The sequence below is a fragment of the Anopheles coluzzii genome, chromosome 2 (assembly GCF_943734685.1).
Source record: "Anopheles coluzzii chromosome 2, AcolN3, whole genome shotgun sequence".
Lineage (NCBI taxonomy): Eukaryota > Metazoa > Arthropoda > Insecta > Diptera > Culicidae > Anopheles > Anopheles coluzzii.
The window spans coordinates 79,301,136-79,323,468 of NC_064670.1; the positions used below are offsets into that span (position 1 = coordinate 79,301,136).

The window sequence follows — 22,333 nt, forward strand, 5'->3', positions numbered from 1 at the left end:
TTGCTTTTAGAATAAGTGCGCATAAGTTGCGATCGTGTCTATTCATGAAAGAACGAAACGAACGAGAAACGAAAGAAACAACTATCTTTACATGTGTTCGTAGCATGGCTCGAAAGAACACAAACACATTGAGAACTGCAGAGCGCACCGTGCGTTACGGGTCGGGTGGGGGAGGGCTCGCGTGAGTGTGTAACTCATTGGTCGAAGGGACCCTCTCAACAATCTCAGAGAGAATTTGTATGAAATTTCTTGGGCTTGTTCTCGGCTTGTTCTCGGCTTATTGGTATAAACGTCACTCAGAGAACAAGCCCAATATGAACAGGCGCTCAGTGACGTCACGGTGTAGCCGTATTGATGCGAGTCCACACAATGGGGGTCGACCCATTCCAACTGCTGTCAAAATGAAACAACAAAGGTATTTGGTTTGCATGCGTTTTATTGAACAATAACAAGTCGACAAGTGGCGTCGTTTTGAGTAGCTAAAAATCAGTTCCGGATTTACGTTTTTTCCTATTCCAGCTCGTATTAGTTAGTGAAATAGTTGTTCGGCTTCCGGTAAATCTGTAAGTGAAGGAATCAAAGCGTTAATACATCGAAATCATAACAAATTAGTTGATTTTACCTGTACCTATTATTTTAGATAATCATGACATCAAACGTCGGACGAGCTCCCGATGCTTCGACGAGTAGTTCCCAGAAGTGTCCTTGTGTAGAACTAGCGCAGGAAAATAAAAAAGATATAAGGACAGTTTTGAATGCAGTGATGGACGTGCGAATGAAACAGGACGATATTTTAAAAACTCAAAGCCAAAGCCAAGTTGAACCAACCCAAAATGATGATGGGCATATGGAAGATGAAGAATACTTTTTGTTCGCTTTGGTTTCAACCAAGATCGGTCTAGATGACTTAGAAGAAAGCATAGCGTCAGCAGAGCGCTTCAATAATTTAAAAGGATGGCTTATGAAGAAGGTAAAAGCATCAAACGCAAAGAGCAGAATGCATCGCGTTCTTTACCTATTATTTAATAGGATATTTATAGTAGATTGCAGTTGGAGTGGACGGGGAGGCAACGGGCCTAAGGTAGAATTCAGGAAATATTCTAATATCCTCCGTCTATTTGCTGTTGTCGGAGGAGCAGGAAGGGCTTTAGAGGATTCTATTGTTGAGGATTTTTTTATAAAGAAATTTAAAAATTCGCAATCAGCTGCCCAAGCGAAAGGCATTGTGAAAAGTGTCAGTCGTGGTACGTTTTCAAGAAAGAAGAAGAAGAATTAGATAAATAAGATAGAGTTCAATAATGTTCCTTTGACGATTTTTTTGCTTTGAATTTGTTGATATTGATAAGGTTTTTTTTTTATTTTTGATTGTTGCTGAACTATTAGTCAATTGAAAAATATAAGCGAATTCATAAATGCTAGTAAATGTTGATAGTTATTGATTTTTTGGCTTAAGGTAGTTGTATGAATTATTCTAAATAATGTGGATATCAGTAAATATAAAATATTATGGAGTTTAAGTTATAAAAAGTTTCTATGAGTAATTTTCCTTTAACATACCAATTTTTATATTCATAATTGATTGAACTGGTGCAATGAATAAGTAGCAAAGTTAGCTTTAAGATTATTACCATAATTATGATACTTCATAGTTATCATACTTTGTGAATAACTTTTACAGAACAGAGATGGTCACATGCACGTTTGTCGAATACTCACTTGCTTACCTTTTTATCAAGTGCTAACCAGTTTTGAGGTCTACCATGAACCGCTTTCAATACAGCGCCGTCGTTTATTAGATGATCTATTGATGAGGTCTAATGGGAACGTATGTTTTCAAGTGGCATGACCATTTACGGGACTCATACAACCTGAAATTTATATTAAATATATTTTCACAATTATAAGCTTGGAATAACGGTCCCCAAAGCGTACTTACTCAAAGATGTATATGTTTAAGTACAAGGAAGCAACGCCATACATCCGCTTCGCGCAGCAGCATGAAGCCTTGCGCGTACGATGCCTTTCGCGCTCCGTGCTCCGGCGAGTTGTTTGCTGCCCTGAGCACGTTCATCCTTCGGCGTGGATAAGTAGCTGGAGAAGTCTGCTTCGTCTTTTGGCATCACCGGAACGCTATGGTACATTGCGACAATTTCCGTCAACTTGCCCACACCCTTCTGGCCGGCCCTGTCACGAATACAATCCAGCAAGTATCCCTTATAGTCGCAGTAGAATTATCCACGTGATATCGATCAGGAACGCATTCAGCACATCCTTGTTCCACACGTCGAAATCCTTTCCTTGCAGCAGATCAGTTGCATGTAATCGTACTCTTGTGTCGTGCCTGGACATCGTCCCGTTGTGTACAATTTCCACAGTGTCCGGCACCGCATATGCCGATTCGTTCACAACACGGGTTACCGTTAGATTTTGCGCATATAGCCTACCGGGAGAAAGGTCACCTACATTAAAACCAGTCAATTAAAACAGAACAAGTTCAACCCACCGGGAACATTTCCTTCATCCCCGGAAAAAGCGTCCGGGTGTGGGAAGGGTCGTAGCGAGCCCCTTCCTCTGCACCGCTTAACAGCTGCAGACGATGTCGACTAAAGAATCCCCGTCAGAAAAGGTTATATGGCACAAATCACATCCTAAAATGAAACAATCATCGAAATTAAACACAAGCACACCTTACCTCAGCGTCAGCGTCGTGCTTGAAGGTTAAAAATTTCATCCTGCTTTATTGAATGCTCCAAGCTATTTTTTGGCTTCCACCACAACTAAATAATACTGTCGTGGTTAGTTTTATGTTTAATCTACAAAACAAAACGTTTTTTATAAGAAATATTACATAATTTGCACAAAATACTCACAAGATCGCCGCACACGCAAACACTTGCTGTTTACATTTTGGCTTCACTCTCATTTGACATGTCAAAAATTTGCAAGCCCCAAAGTGTGGATCAAAAAGGGGGGTGGGAGGGGAGAGAAGGTGATGAGATCGAAGCGGCACGAAATGGCCGTTGCAAAAACCGCATGCTCAGAACGCTAAGTCCCAGAAGAAGGAGATCGAGCTACGAATGTGACAGAGAGGGCATGAGAAAATGAGAGAATTTGAGTGCCATTGTTGGGAGGGGACCACGCAAACAATGAGACCCCAAATTTTGAGTGATTCAGGCCGAGGGGTATGAGGAAGCTTGAGGAAGCACGGAGAAGCGCGCTGCGATGAGAGTTGGCATTCTGTTTTACACGCGCGCTTCACTAACACCAATACAAATACCGTGCTTTGACGAGCCGTCTGTGAATGTGTGTGTGTCTTCTTTCAGCGAGCTCAACTTGGAGCTGCTCGTCACATCGTGTTGTCTCGCTTACACTACAGCATCGAACCATCGCTCCGTATGTCCCCCCCTCGTACGCGTGCAAAACCACCAGTACAGCGCGACGCTTTGCCGGAGATGGTTGTGCGTGTTTTATTCAAAGTCCCGCGCGCAGTGTTTGTGCATTGATGCGCATTTCGTTATAAGTCTCGTGCGCCGGTGTGTTTTGGTGAAGTGTGCAGTGAATAAACAGTGTGCACAGACGCACATGCAGTGCGTGGATCCACAGGTAAGAATTTGCTGAACAGAGTCAACGCAGATTGTCGACAAGTTTCCCGCAGCCTGGCTCGACCCGGTATGACGTCATTGGATTCTAAATGTGTACTTTAGTGTGTACTTTATGTTTCAATAAAGTGTTTAATGTAATAAAAAATGACAGTGTTTGTGTTTAGTTTTAGAATAAGTGCATGAAAGAAAACGAAAAACGAAAGAAACAACTATCTTTACATGTGTTGGTAGCATGGCTCGAAAGAACACATTGAGAACTGCAGAGCGCACCGTGCGTTACGGGTGGGGAGGGGGAGGGCTCGCGCGAGGGTGTAACTCATTCGTCGAAGAGACACTGTATTTCGACAGCGTCACTCAAATCACTCAAAAAATACACTCATTTTGCCGGACGGGTACTGCCATTTGACTCCAATCTTGATACAAACCTACTGGGCAAATTTGCACACATCCGACGTCGGCCGACATGTCAAATTGCTTGTTGGGTTGGAACCAAGGTGTATATATTTAGAAGGTTGATTTTTATAGCTTTTTCTGGGCGCCATTGTGGGGGAGACCTGTCAATGTTTGTTTACAAGCTCGCATGGTTCGCCCAAAACAAGAAGAAACAAGCAGCCGATGAATAATTTCGGTTCAGTTCATTTTAATTAACTTGTGATTTTATTTATCCATCATTCGACCTAATCGATCACATGAACGACGATTTCCCGTTGAAATAGGTTAAAATTTCGCCAGCTTATCACGTAGCCTGTGTTAAAACCGCTTTGCGGCTTGAGCTGCTGCAAGAGTTTCCGAAACTGCTCATGGTCTCGCACCTTCGTCTACTACAGCTACCTAGTTCGATTTGGCCACCGAACGTATCTGTTGACCCAACTTAAGGACCAGAACGATTTTCCAGCCACACAAAGCCATTATCCGCAAGTAGCTTCCGTGTTAATATTTCAGTTCATCAGTCATTCTTTCTTCTCTTTTAGCTCTCCAACGGTTTCGTCTGTTTTGCTACAAATGAACTGTATATTTCCCATCTTTAAAGGTTTTATGTAATTTCCTGGTTAAAGCTTAAGCATCCACCAATATTGTTATCGTCATTGCATGGTTACGTAGAAGCAGTTTTATACTGCTAATGTATTTTTACCCGGTATTGATTGAAGACCAGTGGCGCTGCAGATTGGTATCCTACATTGTGATATTTCGGTTGGTGGTGTGAAAACAGTGATCTCCTTCCGGTGAGTGGTTTCTATCTCGCTTAAATCGACAGATAGTTCCTTTTATTTGTTCTTTCAAGTTTTTTCTTTACTTCTTTACAGATAAAAACGTGCAGTGAAAAAAACGCTTTATTATACGCAGAAACACATTCTTTCTTGAGCGTAGAGTATATACAGATAATGAGAGGGATGCAATGGTATATCAGAACACAAACTCGATCGACCGAAAGCAATAGTCATTAACACACAAATGGTAGCCAAATAGTACAAAAAGAAGTAAACGGAAACTTCCGTTCAGGAAAGAATAATTGGAGATGATATAATTCTCAAAAGAAATCAATGCATTTGTGCTTATTCCGCGCACCCGATCGACGTGAGTTTAAATTTCCATTATATATTTTTATAACCCTTCATCACCCCCAAACAAAGACGAAACATATACTTACAGTATTTATATCTCAGAAGTGAAAGTAATGAATTGTAGACATAAACATTTGGTTTTGGAATTCGATCTGATTCGAAAAAATAATTTATTTGTAGTATTGTTACCTTTCAATTTGAGTTCGTTCACAAAACAGGACAATACCTGTTTTTTTTTAATTTAATAAATCCTACGTTTGAAATCTAATGTATAGCTACAAGTTCAGCACTTTATGATTAACATGTATCATATCACAACGGTCAGACTAGAAAGGTAGCTTGTACTTATTTTGTTCGTTTTCGTTGCATATAGTTCATTATAAGAATCTTGCGGCGTTTTACTCCGCCTACAGCAATATCCAGTTTGATGAAATTTTACTTTTAATAGACTATATTTAAATGATAACTACCTCCGTACCCGTGTTATAATACCACAATCGAAAGCTACTTTGGAAGGTTAGCGAAATTCTACCAACACGTAGGAATAGTATAAACCGTTCGGAGCCGATGACAGCGTTACAAATATTCTAAAATGAATAATACAGATCGACATATTTACGTGTAACTTAGGTTAGTGTAATGTCTTTGGTGTGATATAGTTCAGTTAGTATAGTATGTTTCTCTGCACTCTGTATATATCTATACATATAGACTTTGACATTATTTCCGCCTGTGCTCTTCTTACTTCTCTGCGAGGTCATGTTTGCTTATAAAGTCTTCACAGATTACTGTATGACACAACCAGATAGCCATTTCTTACTTGTATTGTAGTCATACACGTCCGGGCTTTTTGGAGCCAGCGGGTGTATCGTATATACTTTCAGACCGGCTCTAATTTTGGTTATTATTTTTAGTGCTGTATTAAGTTGCACTTAATACTATATTTTGTCTATACTTAATACCAAAATATAAATGCCAACGGCATTACACTAACTTCGGTGATACGTTTTGAGGTCACACTACATCAAATAGTTTAGAAAGTTTGTAAAGATTCCAGCAGCTCCAGCCGGTTCCGATTACTCCACCAGCTAGGGACTACCACAGTATTTTAGCACAGGATCTTTTAAATTAATGAGTTTTGTAATCTATTAATAAAATATCACAGTTTGTTCCAATAAAGCTATCAAGAATGATGCCATTCTAAATAATAAGTTAACATAAATAATATCAAAAAACAGAACTAAGTAACAGTTAACAAAACTAAAATCAAAGTTACAAGAACAAAAATAAATAAATAAATAAATAAATAAAATGAGCAACAGTTTGCCATGCATACAACGACTAATTCACTATTCTTCTAAATTTTTTAGCCGCTTGTCTTTCCATTGGTGTCTTTCTTTTTTTGTTCCTTCGTATTTCCTCTTTTTTTATATTGAGGAATCTCATTCTCATGATTATTCTAAGTTTAGCAAATGTTTTTAGAATTTCTATTGGGAAATCAGGAAAATGTGTTTGGAGGAGGTCTGTAAATGTATTTACAATTCGTTTACTTTGAATCAGTTTTCCATCCTTGTGAGTTCTTTGAAAAATTTCCTCCATTTTCAATCCTTGGTCAAGGAAGCTAGCGGATGGCTTGTATAAACCTCCAGCCGATATGTGTTCAACATAAGACTGTGGTTGACTGTAGCAATGGTCCTCTGTCAAATTACACGTATATTGTCCTTAATATGAATATTTATCCCTAAATTTTCAACCAATATAGCCTATTATATATTCAAGGCCATCCTTCTCCTGTTCATTTAAAGTAAACAGTGAATCAAAATTTGTTGCGCTAAACTCATCGTCTGCGTCTGTCGCATCAAAATCCGGAAGGGAAGGAACAATCTCAGCTTCATGAAATATGGTAGCTGATACGTAGTGTTCTTGACTAACGCATATTTCATTTAGCTGGTCTGTTTCATTTTCAAAATCAGCTGATGTGACAAATACATCAGGCTCAATATTTTTTTTGTTGTTTTCATTATCTGTAACCGATTTCAATACGCTTGGCGATTTCCCCAGAATCATTAGACGTATTCTGTATATACAATTTAAAGGAGATGGATGGTCATACGTACCACCTTTTTGTCTCAACTGAGAAAAAAAGTTTTCTAATAGGTCTTGATTAAGCTGAAAAGATACGAACGAAAACGATAAAAACCATTATTTAAATTGGTTGGTGTAATTATTTAAACATTTTTTATGATCTTACCTTATGCGTGGATAAATAGTTGATATCGTGCTTTGCTTTCATGTCGACAAACAGCATTTTTAAAGAATTAATCTGCATTAATATACTTTTTTGAAATACTTGCATATTTTTTTTGCCTACAACTACCATGTTTGCGATAAAATTAAACATGTCATCTAAAGCTTTTAGTTGGTCTTCACTAGCAGTATACGATCTTTTGTAATGCAATTTGGCATTGGGATGGAATGAGTTGGATACACTGAACCATAAATCTACCATTTCTATAATGTCAGCTAACTCTTTTTCTTTTGGCATATATCGTCTTAATGATACAGCTGTAGTTCGAGACAACAGTTCTGCTGCTCTGCGTACATTTTGGCGTTCTTGACTAGATAGTTCCAAATGTCCTGTGTTTAATTTAAAAAGAGGAGTTATCTCCGCTCCTAATCTGCCTTCCACTAGATCGCGCAAAGGTTGTGCAGTGACAATTGTTCCGTTAAATACAAACCCATGATCAATAAACCAATTTCGCAATAATTTAAGCAAATGCGGCGCGTCTGGCGATACATAAATATTTTTTTTTGTAATTGGGTGCTCGAAGTATGGTTTAGTATAATCATGAGCACCGAGGTCTCTCCAACAACTAATATTGCTTGAGCAGTTATCACTCTCAATTCCAGCAACGTTAATTTTCTTCTCATCCAATTTAATTATAATATTCATGAGAATTTCTTTCGTCATTTTTTTATCAAAACCAATATAGATTGGTTGCTTCCAATTCTTGAACAAGCCTCTGGCCATTACTACCTGTATATAATTATATGGGCCAATAACCTCATCTGCCGACGGATCATATTCCATTACGTTTTTGATCTTCATCTCATCAAAACTAAGAATACACTCGGCATCCCTACTGCTCAAAGAACTAACAAAATTACCCATGAAAACTAAAACGTCTTCTAGGATACCTTCACGCAACTTAAAGGTTCTGGCATATTTTTGCAAAGTGGAGGGTGATGGTAAATATATTTTTAAATCATCTTTTACGTAATCGTATGCCTTTTTTCCAAAATACCTCAATGTCAGAGCACGGCTGACTTCCTCCTTTGTCCATCTAACACGCTTTTTCTCCCCTATTATCAAATCAACTTGATTTGAAGTTAGAGTAGATTTCAACATGTTCTTCATTTTGGGGATTAGATCGCTCGGTGGGATACTACTATTTTTAATTGAATTTAATTCCTTTTCTAGGTCCTGTACTTTTTTTTTAGCTGATAATTTTCAGAAGCAATGTGGCTCAATGTGGCTTTTAGCCTTTTTTTTGCCTCTCGCAATTTTATATTTTCTTTTAAAAACGCTGTGCTGGTGTTTTGTGGTATGTTCGCAACATCACTTACCAATAAAGTGTCGGAAGTTGAAGGAACAAAATTTTCAGAAGAAACCTCTTCCCGATTCTCTATTTCAGATGATAATACAGAGTGTATTGATGGAATCGCTAAAAGCCAACAGAAACATAAAATGTTAGTTGTATAATCATTAGGAAAATGAGCTAATAAAAACTTACCGTTAGGAAAAAGAGTTCTTCTAAGCACTTTACCTCCAACAATACCGCTCTCAGGCATTTGAAAATCGCTTTCTTGAAAGTGTGCTGAGCAAATAACGTCCCTTTTCGAAGGTTCCCAATTTTCTTCCCGGTTACAAAACTGAACCCATGCATGTCGAAGAGGGTCATAGTTTGGAAAAATGTGGAAAGAAATTTCCAATGCACGTTTCTTTACATTGCGTGGATTGTTACCACACAATGAAACGGAACACGGAACAGGCATGATAAAAATTGAAAAATTTTAAGTTCTTTTGAAATTAAATAAAACTACACTTAACGTAAATCTTAAAAGACTAAAAACCTAACTAACTTAATTGAAAATAACTGGAAAAAGGCACAAAAATCCAAACAAATTATGAGCAAAAATTTAATTCAAAGAACTGTTGATGCGGTTCATAAAGAATCTACACATCTAAGCAAGTTATAGCTATTATCACTTATCCGAAAACCTAAGAACGATATAAAGCGATAATTCTATTCCACTATAACTAAAAAATAACCAACGAAAACACACTTCCTAGCAATTTCAATTCAAAGTCAACAGAGATCAAATAAACACCAGCCGAACTGCACGAAGGAACCAAAAGCTTTGAACGTAAATAATGCTCGAACACCAACATCCACACCCCCTTCCTTGTTTTGTTCTTCCCCACCTCCTCCTACCCCGCGAGGACCATGGAAGAGAAGTGTCATGTTGAGAAATGTCAAATTGCTCTAAATAACTCAACCTTCTAAATATATACACCTTGGTTGGAATAGAATATTCTTTGGACGGGATTCAGTGAGATCCGTGACGTTACTGAGCGCCGGTTCATTTTAAGCTTCTTCTCTGAGTTCTGCTTATACCAACAAGCAGAGTTTAAGCAGAGAAGAAGCTGTGGCGGTTTCCATACAAACTCTCTCTGAGATTGTTGAGAGGGGGGTTATTGTTACATCCCTCTCAACAATCTCAGAGAGAATTTGTATGAAATTTCTTGGGCTTGTTCTCGGCTTGTTCTCGGCTTATTGGTATAAACGTCACTCAGAGAACAAGCCCAATATGAACAGGCGCTCAGTGACGTCACGGTGTAGCCGTATTGATGCGAGTCCACACAATGGGGGTCGACCCATTCCAACTGCTGTCAAAATGAAACAACAAAGGTATTTGGTTTGCATGCGTTTTATTGAACAATAACAAGTCGACAAGTGGCGTCGTTTTGAGTAGCTAAAAATCAGTTCCGGATTTACGTTTTTTCCTATTCCAGCTCGTATTAGTTAGTGAAATAGTTGTTCGGCTTCCGGTAAATCTGTAAGTGAAGGAATCAAAGCGTTAATACATCGAAATCATAACAAATTAGTTGATTTTACCTGTACCTATTATTTTAGATAATCATGACATCAAACGTCGGACGAGCTCCCGATGCTTCGACGAGTAGTTCCCAGAAGTGTCCTTGTGTAGAACTAGCGCAGGAAAATAAAAAAGATATAAGGACAGTTTTGAATGCAGTGATGGACGTGCGAATGAAACAGGACGATATTTTAAAAACTCAAAGCCAAAGCCAAGTTGAACCAACCCAAAATGATGATGGGCATATGGAAGATGAAGAATACTTTTTGTTCGCTTTGGTTTCAACCAAGATCGGTCTAGATGACTTAGAAGAAAGCATAGCGTCAGCAGAGCGCTTCAATAATTTAAAAGGATGGCTTATGAAGAAGGTAAAAGCATCAAACGCAAAGAGCAGAATGCATCGCGTTCTTTACCTATTATTTAATAGGATATTTATAGTAGATTGCAGTTGGAGTGGACGGGGAGGCAACGGGCCTAAGGTAGAATTCAGGAAATATTCTAATATCCTCCGTCTATTTGCTGTTGTCGGAGGAGCAGGAAGGGCTTTAGAGGATTCTATTGTTGAGGATTTTTTTATAAAGAAATTTAAAAATTCGCAATCAGCTGCCCAAGCGAAAGGCATTGTGAAAAGTGTCAGTCGTGGTACGTTTTCAAGAAAGAAGAAGAAGAATTAGATAAATAAGATAGAGTTCAATAATGTTCCTTTGACGATTTTTTTGCTTTGAATTTGTTGATATTGATAAGGTTTTTTTTTTATTTTTGATTGTTGCTGAACTATTAGTCAATTGAAAAATATAAGCGAATTCATAAATGCTAGTAAATGTTGATAGTAATTGATTTTTTGGCTTAAGGTAGTTGTATGAATTATTCTAAATAATGTGGATATCAGTAAATATAAAATATTATGGAGTTTAAGTTATAAAAAGTTTCTATGAGTAATTTTCCTTTAACATACCAATTTTTATATTCATAATTGATTGAACTGGTGCAATGAATAAGTAGCAAAGTTAGCTTTAAGATTATTACCATAATTATGATACTTCATAGTTATCATACTTTGTGAATAACTTTTACAGAACAGAGATGGTCACATGCACGTTTGTCGAATACTCACTTGCTTACCTTTTTATCAAGTGCTAACCAGTTTTGAGGTCTACCATGAACCGCTTTCAATACAGCGCCGTCGTTTATTAGATGATCTATTGATGAGGTCTAATGGGAACGTATGTTTTCAAGTGGCATGACCATTTACGGGACTCATACAACCTGAAATTTATATTAAATATATTTTCACAATTATAAGCTTGGAATAACGGTCCCCAAAGCGTACTTACTCAAAGATGTATATGTTTAAGTACAAGGAAGCAACGCCATACATCCGCTTCGCGCAGCAGCATGAAGCCTTGCGCGTACGATGCCTTTCGCGCTCCGTGCTCCGGCGAGTTGTTTGCTGCCCTGAGCACGTTCATCCTTCGGCGTGGATAAGTAGCTGGAGAAGTCTGCTTCGTCTTTTGGCATCACCGGAACGCTATGGTACATTGCGACAATTTCCGTCAACTTGCCCACACCCTTCTGGCCGGCCCTGTCACGAATACAATCCAGCAAGTATCCCTTATAGTCGCAGTAGAATTATCCACGTGATATCGATCAGGAACGCATTCAGCACATCCTTGTTCCACACGTCGAAATCCTTTCCTTGCAGCAGATCAGTTGCATGTAATCGTACTCTTGTGTCGTGCCTGGACATCGTCCCGTTGTGTACAATTTCCACAGTGTCCGGCACCGCATATGCCGATTCGTTCACAACACGGGTTACCGTTAGATTTTGCGCATATAGCCTACCGGGAGAAAGGTCACCTACATTAAAACCAGTCAATTAAAACAGAACAAGTTCAACCCACCGGGAACATTTCCTTCATCCCCGGAAAAAGCGTCCGGGTGTGGGAAGGGTCGTAGCGAGCCCCTTCCTCTGCACCGCTTAACAGCTGCAGACGATGTCGACTAAAGAATCCCCGTCAGAAAAGGTTATATGGCACAAATCACATCCTAAAATGAAACAATCATCGAAATTAAACACAAGCACACCTTACCTCAGCGTCAGCGTCGTGCTTGAAGGTTAAAAATTTCATCCTGCTTTATTGAATGCTCCAAGCTATTTTTTGGCTTCCACCACAACTAAATAATACTGTCGTGGTTAGTTTTATGTTTAATCTACAAAACAAAACGTTTTTTATAAGAAATATTACATAATTTGCACAAAATACTCACAAGATCGCCGCACACGCAAACACTTGCTGTTTACATTTTGGCTTCACTCTCATTTGACATGTCAAAAATTTGCAAGCCCCAAAGTGTGGATCAAAAAGGGGGGTGGGAGGGGAGAGAAGGTGATGAGATCGAAGCGGCACGAAATGGCCGTTGCAAAAACCGCATGCTCAGAACGCTAAGTCCCAGAAGAAGGAGATCGAGCTACGAATGTGACAGAGAGGGCATGAGAAAATGAGAGAATTTGAGTGCCATTGTTGGGAGGGATCTGTGTGTGAGATCCTCGCTCTCACTCCGCCATGCCTTACCAACCTACTTCATGCCGCAATGCTTCCACATTTGCGGTGTTGGTAAAATTTTCAGTCTGATGAGAGAGCGAAAGAAACTATGGGCGGATCATAGTTATAATTGGCAAAACAGAAATAAAACTGATAAGCTAAATTTAATTATATTTAATCCAACACACAATAATTTTCGATTAATTTAAGAGTGATAATGATTCAATAAATGTGTGTTGTGTTTTAAATCTTTTCTTTTCCTGGCAATTTAAAGTTGTACACAAAACTATTCTAAAAAATTGGACAAGTATTGAAGCTGTCCCATAGTGATAAAAGTTGTTTTCTTCATCTGCGGTTCGCCTCCCTCGTTTGACAGATATCAGTGTTGACAAAAATTGGCTTGGTTTGGTTTGGTGAAATGCTGAAGTGATTTATCCTGTTAAACTTATATTATTTCTATAAAGTATAGTTTAATTGGCTTGTGCTTACCGCGTATATAAGTGCAGTTAACCTTAATAGGTCTTATTAAGACTTATAGTGTCAGTGTGTGCGCAAGCGTAGACGTTAAATTGGTTTAAACTAGCAGGTAAGTTGTGTAAAGTGTGATGATTGCTGGTGTTTTTTTTTCTTTTTCAGTTTATAAACCGTATATTGTTATAGGATCCAGATATGGCCTCAAAAAAAATGCGTCGAGATGGCACTCTCTCGAAAAGAAGCAGGAAAATTATGGAAGAATTGGACCGCGAAGCTGAAGAGTAGTGGCGGCAAACTCAAATTGCTGGTCCAAGTGGAATATCTGCTATGCTGAATCTAAACGTTGAAGGAAAGTTACTTATTTATACATAAATTAGTGATAAGTTCCCCAAATCGTACCGAGGACTGCGAAGCGCTTCCGAACGTTTCCATTCCGGCCCTGATTCCCGCTGCATCAAACTGACAGTTCCGGTCTGAGCCGGCTGAAGCCGCTAGTGGGCAGCTATGCCGGTAGACTGTAGTTGTCGCCGTCGGAACCGTGGGAGCTGTCTGAAGCCGTTTGGAGCCATTTGGAACCGTTCGGAGCCGTTTGTCGGCTGTTGCGGCCGGTTTTGAACAACTACGACGGCTCCTAATAACCCATGCGGTTGTTATTGAATCTACTCGTCAATAATATTATACTGTTTTGCAAACATATTATGAAATTCATAATATTTCTCAGACGAACCATCAAGCAACAGCCCAGCTCAAATAGATTCTAACAGCTTTGCCGAAAAAGATCATCAATCTCAAGATGCATTCCGTGCTGGTGAAGATGTTGGCCATAGTGATGCAGTATTGGATGCAAATGCTGAGAATTGTTTGCTGGATGATAACGTCGAAATCGCGGATGACGACGTGGAAGATGTGTATGTAGAGAGAGACAGCACATACAGTTTTTTCGACAATATCACCCTCAAGGAAAGTCTGTGATCAGTCTAGGGTTGGACGTTGCGGTATTTTTTATGTTTAATTTTATTTTAACAAACAACTTAAAAACTAAGCGGATTGCGCGCGCGTCCGATCGCTGCCGTTGCCGTTCGTGGAAGAAAGTTCCCGCTGTTCGGGCGATCACCTTTCTGCTGTTGCCCTCTCACGCACACCAACCAACGCGTTGATGGCCGCCAAATTATGGCACTCTAATTATAGCATTATCATCTCTTATGGTTCAATTCGCTAGTTATAATATTCGCTAATTATAGCATTGCAGCTGCCTCAGCTCCTAACTCTTGTGTATAAACATCCTCCCCCCCCTTGATATGGCATATCAACAAATCGATTGCTACCGGAACAAGCACAACACAACAAACTCCCGTCAGAACGGTGCAAACAAAAATACAGACTGCTGCACGTGCATTCAGTGTTGATAACTATTCTCCTATCAATTTCACTATGTTCAATCAACCTGCTCTGAAGCTGCGTCGTCTATTGAAGATGGTATCGGTAGCAGACATATTTTTGTGATGGGACGTTTGTATATACCCTTACTGGTGCGCACAGTTACTACTCTCGTTATTCCGTCCCTTCCAGCATGCGTTTCCACAATACGTGCCAAAGGCCATCGGGTTGCGGGTAACAGTTCATCGATGAGAATGACCATCCTGCCGATCGTGAACTGAGGATTCGGTTCATGTCCCACCGTATCCTTTTGCAGCTCTTGTAAATATTCGCCTTTCCAGTGGACCCAGAAACGCTGCACGTAGGCTTGTAGCTTCCAATAGTGCTCCAACCGGTTTAAGGGAACGTCACACAAGTTAGATTCGGGAAGTGCTTGCATGGAGGTGCTGATCAGAAAATGGCCCGGAGTTAGCGCCGCCAGTTCATCGGGATTTTCTGAAAGAGGAAGCAACGGTCGCGAGTTCATGACCGCTTCGATTTGCGTTAGTACCGTATAAAAATCTTCAAATGACAAACGAGATGCACCGAGGGTACGATACAGATGCCTTTTAGCTACCTTCACTGCAGATTCCCATAGCCCGCCGAAATGAGGAGCCCTTGGGGGATTAAAGTGCCATGATATCCCTTGGGACGTGCAGAACTGATTCACTTGCTGTTCTTCTTCCTTTCTAGCGATGAGCGATGCCAATTCTGTTATCTCGTTACTAGCTCCTTCGAAGTTTTTTCCATTATCCGAGTGTATGTGACACGGCTTACCACGGCGAGCAATGAATCTTCGTAGAGCTGCTAAAAAAGCTGATGTAGACAAGTCACATACCAACTCGAGATGTACCGCCTTTGTAGCGAAACATACAAAAAGGCAGAGATAAGCCTTGCAGGCGGCTGCTCTTCTGTGTACCGGTTTTAAGTAAAATGGGCCGGCGTAGTCGATACCCACATTGCTGAAAGGCCGGCTAGGGGTCACTCTGGATGCGGGTAGTTATCCAATTCGCTGGCATGCGATTAAAGGGTCCGACCGAAAACACCGGAAACACTCCCGCGATATGCTTCTGACTAACCGTCGAGCATCCAACGGCCAAAACTCCTCTCTTATGTTGCTTATGAGATTTCGCCCTCCAGCGTGAAGAAGTTTCCAGTGATAGTGAACCACTACGTTGCGTGTAAACGGATGTCCATTTGGAAGGAGAGCAGGATGCTTTGACTGGAACGGCAAATCAGCTAAGTTTAACCTTCCTCCGACTCTAAGCACACCTTGGTTGTCCAAAAACGGGTTGAGATTTCTAATCGACGAATTTTTCTTTATAGGTTGTCCGTTCCGAAGGGATGAAATTTCGTTTCGGAACGCATCGTCTTGAGCAATCTTGACTAGAAATACCTTTGCCTCCTCATTCTGCTCGGGTGTCAGTACGATGGATACAGGATCACAAGAAGGTTTCGTTCTCGCCTTCAGCCTTAGATTCTTTATAAATCGCTTGCAGTATGCAATAATGTGCAGTAATTGGGAGTATGATGACCACCTTTTGAACCAAGGGTTAACTGCAGGCGATGCGCTGGCCACAGCAACTAACAAGCGCGTTTCCTTTTCGATGTCGGTCGGTACTAGAGGTTCAGACGTAGGCCATTCAGTGGAAGGTAGCGCCAGCCAAGCTGGCCCGGCGAGCCAAATGCTGCTTTTTATAAAATCGGGTGCCGTCATGCCTCGTGAAACGAGATCAGCCGGGTTCTGCTGTCCAGGTACATGCCTCCACGTGTGGCCCTTCGTACATTGTTGAATGTCTGCTACTCTATTTGCCACATATGTTTTCCAGGTATTTGGAGCTGCTCCGATCCAATGTAGTGTAATACTGGAATCGGACCAGAAATGTACTGACTGCACAGTAAGCTGAATGGCTTTGGCAATGTGTTCGTACAGATGAGCCCCTAATACGGCACCGCAGAGTTCTAATCGAGGCAGGCTTATACGCTTCAATGGAGCTACTCTAGATTTCGACGCAAGCAAAGATATTTTAATATTCCCCTCGGCATCCTCGCACCTTGCATAAACGCATGAGCCATCCCCGGTACCAAAATCCATGCGACTTTTCGCTAACGGATTGATTAAATGGCGCCCGATTAGACGATCCGATAGAAGCACTTTTCAGGCTTAACGGATAGTTTGAATGACGCGACATAGTCGTGTTGCAGCAACGTGTGATATGTATCATGCGATGTCTCTTCACCGTGCATGCGTCTGTATTTGTGAATTCATGCAGTGGTTGCGATGAGAACGAAAATTCGCTCACTCACACAACCACAACCCCCGACCCGTACACGGAACGTACGCGAGCTGTCAGTTTGTAATGCAAACAAAGTGTTGAAGTGGATCTAGTAGTTGATGTGTTTCTAAATCATTCAAATAACAGAAATATATTAGATACGGTAAGTGTAACAATGTCCACTTTGTTTTGTTTGTTCTCAACAATTTGGCTGATATGTTTTTGCGTTGGATATAGATTCCGAAAATGAACCAAAACAACGTGGCGCAGTACGGTAGAGGTAAGAAGATTCCTGCATCTGGAAAAAGATCCCGAAATATTTTGGAGAAGGAAAATGAACCTGGAACTAAAAAAAAAGGTAAGATTGCATTGCATTGTTTACATGTGCGATTGTTAAATGTATGCAATTATTTTCAGCGTGCAATATAGTCCAACCGAAGTCAAGCCGACCAATTGCAGATTTTAAAACCGTCATCAAACCGTCAAAGACAAAAACGGAAACCATTGGTAAGACAATATTTGTAGGAGTGATTTCATTAATTAACGTGTAGCATTTTCAGTGAAAGAAGAAGTTGTTTCCGATAAAAGCACAACGAAGGATACGATCCAAGCAGCAAGCACCTCGTCATCGTCATATCCCAAAACGGAAAACAAAAAAAAGGCACCCACTAATGAAAATGGTAAGGAACAAGGAAATAAATCTGAGGAAATTGTTGGCGGAGGACCAAAATGCAACGAATAGTTGTTATCGGCACCGTATATAGAACAAACTATGACGAACATGATTGTAACCCGACAACAATGATTAGGGTCGACACCAACTCGATACATCCACGGGTCAGATTTGATTCCAACTCAAAATAAGCGCACCCGCTGCACTTCACGGGTTGGAATCGATTCCGTTTGGATCACATCCAAGGATTGTGAAATGAAACGTATGACTCACCACTAGCATATAATCATTGCAAACATGTTCGTAACTCACCATCAAAATTTTAACACAGGAATATCAAACAAATTTCCAGTTTTATTAGCTCCCCCAACCGCCGACGTGCAAGCATTAATGTCATACTTAACGAAGTGTCCCTGGCGATCATCAATGAATCCTAAACAAGAACAAGAAACTCCAGTTTGTTCAACACACAAACAAAATCAACTAGAACCTCAACAAGAAAATGAGCAACAACAACAACAGAAAGAGAAACAACAACAACAACAGAAAGAGAAACGACAACAACAACAGAAAGAGGCACAACAACAACAAGATCTCCAAAAAATTAGCCATGAAAAATTTCAAACAGTATTGGTAGAAACAAAATTTGAAGAACAATACCAACAAGATCCAACAACAAATGTTTCCACATCAAATGGTATGAAGTGCCTTAACAATCTTGAAAATATCCCATTTTTAAATATTAATCTATTTGCAGTCTCCATGACAGGGTCACATCTTCAGTATTTGCCACGTTCTAGATGCAATTCATTAGATGGTGAGTGAGATGATAATAAAATTAAATGTACTTGAATAAGTTTATTAATTTGCTTTGTTACAGATTATCTTTACAACCATTCATTCGATGAAACCCTATCCATACCGATCAATACCTACAACAACCTCAACTACGACTGCAACTACATCAGCCAATCAGAAAAGCAAAAAAACAAATTCAACATTAGAGCGCAAATTGGACATTTTAAATACCAAATTAGATTACATAATAGATGTATTACACGAAAAATCAGGACATAGTGAGCCAGTAAATGAATTTGATTTCGAAGCAATACAGGACCAAAAACAATTAGAGGATTTTGAAAGCCAGCTAGGAGAATCAAACGGTACTTTTAAACAAAAAATTTTAACGGAACTGCGAAGTTCATTAAAGTTAGGGAACTCTAAATACCAAATACACCAAGCATTGGACTTACTATTTTCCCGGCAATTTTTAGCTAAAATGACTCGGTCCGGACGCAGTAAAACAGAGCAAAAGATTCCTTTCTCGTCCTACACTAACATAAAAAAATTATTCTTGGAAATTGCGGAGACAAAATTTGTGAAACCGGCGGAAAGATTTGTTCAAAAGAAATGAACTTATAGGCTTGTAAAAATATTCCTCGCTGGTCAGAAGCTTTTTTCCTTTTATAACCACTGTTGATGCGCGTTCAACTGCTGATTCAAATCTAACCACATGATTATCCTTCGTTAAACACCATCCGTTTCTATCTCCTTGCTGTAACATTAATCCTTGACGTATATGTGCTGTCCTCTTATCGCAGTGGTGTTTAACGCATGGATATTTAATATTCTCCTCTGTATTTTTATGTCGGTTGTCAATTGATTTGATCTAATTCTGCCAAACGGTTTATCACTTGTTGTAAACAGTTCACTCCACTCCTTAACAGCAGCTTCAAAAGACGTAGTTCATTTTCAAACGGATATGTTGATATTAATGGAAGTGGGCCGTAGTTTTTGACATCTTCTAGAACGTGCTGAAGATTGTGTACGTTGCTGGTTAAACCGTTTGGTCCGTAATTTGTTTCGTAGTCCATTACAAAACGATTTAACATTTTTCCTGCTTTTGGCCAATGCTCTTCGTACGCTTTTGATGATAGTAGAGTAATTGAACAAAATAGCAACATAAAATGGGAATATTGCTCGTCTGATATATTATCACGCAAAACAACTATGCTCCCGTAGTGAAGGAATGATCTGAACTCGGTCGCTTTCCATTTATCCAAATACTTTAAATGTCGTAGCCTTCTATGAATTTCGGATGGAAGCTGAATGTCGGCTAATTTTGATGAAATTGTCTCACATTGTTGATCAGACCATCTAGGTAAAAAGCCACGCTCTCCATCCCTCCATCTCTTAATTAGTTTCTTGAATACTCCATGGTGAATTAGATGCAATTCATCAGCCACAATAAATTGTTTTATCATATCTAAACATTCTAGCTCCAATAGAGGAGTTAGTTCTCTTTGATGCTCTGGCATATAATCGCCATCTCGAAATGCTTTGTTAGTTCGTTGCTCGGCAGAAACTCCTCTAAAAATAGTTCTATTGTTTTCCTTCGTTCCTTGACATGTGCATTTAATGCATCCTTGCAATCCGTTAAAATTCACAACTCCTGTTAATAAACGGAAAAGAAAGAAGCTTGTTAGCTTTACTTTTAGCTGGTAGAGAAGTAATGGTGTAAATGAATATTTACCTTTTAGCAGAGCTCTAGCAGGAGTATCAGCGATGAAGTAAAGCAGGTTGATTTTGATGAAACGGTTGTGTATAACAATACCACTGGTAGTCAATTCTTTCAACTCATCTACAAGTTGCCGTAAATATTCCTCTATGTTTTTTGGATGCTTCAATCCACAATAAATACCCACTTTCATCGGCGCTTCGTTTGGGAGTTCGTCGATGCTCGCCAAGATTGGCCAAAACTCCAGATTGGTGCTCCTATGAAGTGGTAATCCATCAATAAACACTTTCAGGCTTAGTGTTGAAATATTGTCATCAAGGTTGGCGGTGCTGTTAAAGAAAAAAAAGACAAAAATAAATTAATATTTGAAATTGCGATTCCATTTGTATTGAACTTACCGAAACTTTTTCATGAGGCATGTCTTTATTCCTTGGTACCACAGCTGCCCTCCAGTGATGTTTGTAATTCCTGCAGGTTTCTTTGGAGTTTTTAGTAATGTACGAGGATCTTTAGGAAGAGAAGCATCACAGTTTGTACGTAAAATTCTCAGCAGAAACCGAAGCGATTTATGGTCTATATTGGAAACCAATGACCAGATTTTTAAGCATTCTTTAAGATCCAGATTTTCTATTTCGATTTCATCTGTTTCGTCATCCTCTTGCTCTTCGTTGATGTTAATGGTTTCATTTTCATCAGGCTCGTTGATGTCCAAATTTTCAATATCCTCATCCTCGTTAATGTCGATGTTTTCATTGTCTCCTTCAGAATCACAATCGCTTATGATTGTTAAATTGATACTTGCGTCTATGTTTGCTTGATTTGGTAATATATCAGCTGCAGTAAAAGGTAATGCAAAGGATGTTGAAGGCTGATTCCTCAGATCAATTTGCGTTTCACTATGCGTTGCACTAGACTGGGTATCCAATCTTGATACTTTTGCCTTAGCATCAGCATCTTTATAAAGTTTTCCGGTTCTTTTAAGTTGTTGCGAATATGGAATATTTTCCATCACTAATCGAGCTTACACTTTTCAAGAAATACACGAGACACAATGGCAGAGCTCCGAATTAGAACATAGATGTCACACAAACAACAACGTATTTGCGAATGAGGGGCATGCTGTATTTGGAGCAAAATTTATACAACCCGAAGTATGAAAAGGTATGTAAATTTACCTTTGCACAACATACGAACCATTTAATTGCCTGGGGTTTTTATGCACAGGTGCGTGTTCTAGCTGTTGTAAAAGTTACCTGCGTTTTTTTATGGTTTCGTATGCCTGTAAAATTTTCTTAGTTTTCCAGGTATGAATAAGCCTTTTTTGTAAGTTAAGAATAAGTTTTATTTGTTTAGCAGGTATGTTTATGAGTTATATTTATGTGTATTATTTATATTTAAGAAATGGTAGACTTTGTACAAATCTACCAGGTTAACAGTATAAGTTTTTAGTTTTGACCGGTTTCGACAGGGTAACAAAATACGCGAATGTGTGCAAAAATGCGATGCATAACATCAACGTATTTAACATAAAATCTAATTACATTTTAAGAGCTTTACATTTTCCGGGTGTTCGACAGAACCCGTGGTGTATTGAACCATAATAATGTATTTATGAAATTGCTGTTATTTGGCGTAACGACCTAAGGGCAGGGCTGTACCGGGCTTCTAGGCTTATTAGTACCATGCAGACGGATATTCAATCCTTGACACAAGGGACCGGTCCATAGAAGGCTTGAACTCACGACGAGTTTTTTTTTTTAGTTTTACCACCTGAGGACTGTAATAGTGTGAGGACGTTTTGCTTATATATAAAAAAAGCATTTGGTAACTTGACATACTGGGGGTACAGTAGTATAACAGTAGTTTATAAAGCAAAATAAGAACATTTTCATCAAACAATATTGAAATTGTAAGTTTATGAACAGTTTTAGTTAAACTGCTGCTCTGGCCAGCCCAATACTGGTACAATTACCCTACCTTTATAGTAAATCAAACAATGTTCAGATATGTACACAGGTGCTAGACAAAGTGCTTGGTGCGCTCGCCATCACGCGGTGTCGTGTACCAACTGGAACCATACCGGAAGCGGGTTCCCACGACAATCGGCGC

The 22,333-nt window shown here is 39.5% G+C and overlaps 1 protein-coding gene and 2 long non-coding RNA genes across 9 annotated transcripts; 1 reads left to right on the forward strand and 2 right to left on the reverse strand.

Annotated features, from left to right (window-relative positions):
• Positions 1–416: 416 nt before the first annotated feature.
• LOC120958715 (uncharacterized) lies at positions 417–3,130 on the reverse strand. 4 transcript variants are annotated; one of them, XR_007451992.1, is made up of 6 exons: positions 2,871–3,130; positions 2,504–2,648; positions 1,937–2,440; positions 1,725–1,868; positions 629–715; positions 417–561 (listed from the first exon to the last, which is right to left on the reverse strand). It is a non-coding gene; the product is annotated as an uncharacterized LOC120958715 (long non-coding RNA). The 4 variants fall into 4 exon arrangements; XR_007451991.1 differs by having other exon boundaries at positions 2,504–2,813; XR_007451993.1 differs by having other exon boundaries at positions 623–715; positions 2,504–2,813.
• Positions 3,131–10,138: 7,008 nt separating this feature from the next.
• Positions 10,139–12,850, reverse strand: LOC125906629 (uncharacterized). 4 transcript variants are annotated; one of them, XR_007451996.1, is made up of 6 exons: positions 12,593–12,850; positions 12,226–12,370; positions 11,659–12,162; positions 11,447–11,590; positions 10,351–10,437; positions 10,139–10,283 (listed from the first exon to the last, which is right to left on the reverse strand). It is a non-coding gene; the product is annotated as an uncharacterized LOC125906629 (long non-coding RNA). The 4 variants fall into 4 exon arrangements; XR_007451995.1 differs by having other exon boundaries at positions 12,226–12,535; XR_007451997.1 differs by having other exon boundaries at positions 10,345–10,437; positions 12,226–12,535.
• A 4,356-nt stretch (positions 12,851–17,206) lies between these two features.
• Positions 17,207–18,783, forward strand: LOC120954053 (nuclear transcription factor Y subunit beta-like). The gene is made up of 3 exons (XM_049606233.1): positions 17,207–18,403; positions 18,464–18,523; positions 18,587–18,783. The coding sequence occupies exons 1-3, from the start codon at positions 18,004–18,006 to the stop codon at positions 18,781–18,783; spliced, it is 657 nt and encodes a 218-aa protein (XP_049462190.1). The 5' UTR covers positions 17,207–18,003.
• Positions 18,784–22,333: the final 3,550 nt, after the last annotated feature.

Coding starts and splice junctions, on each gene's coding strand:
- LOC120954053 (XM_049606233.1), top strand. CDS start 18,004: ATGTTCGTAACTCACCATCAAAATTTTAACACAGGAATATCAAACAAA. Junction 18,404..18,463: donor AAATGTTTCCACATCAAATG/GTATGAAGTGCC, acceptor ATCTATTTGCAG/TCTCCATGACAGGGTCACAT. Junction 18,524..18,586: donor TAGATGCAATTCATTAGATG/GTGAGTGAGATG, acceptor GCTTTGTTACAG/ATTATCTTTACAACCATTCA.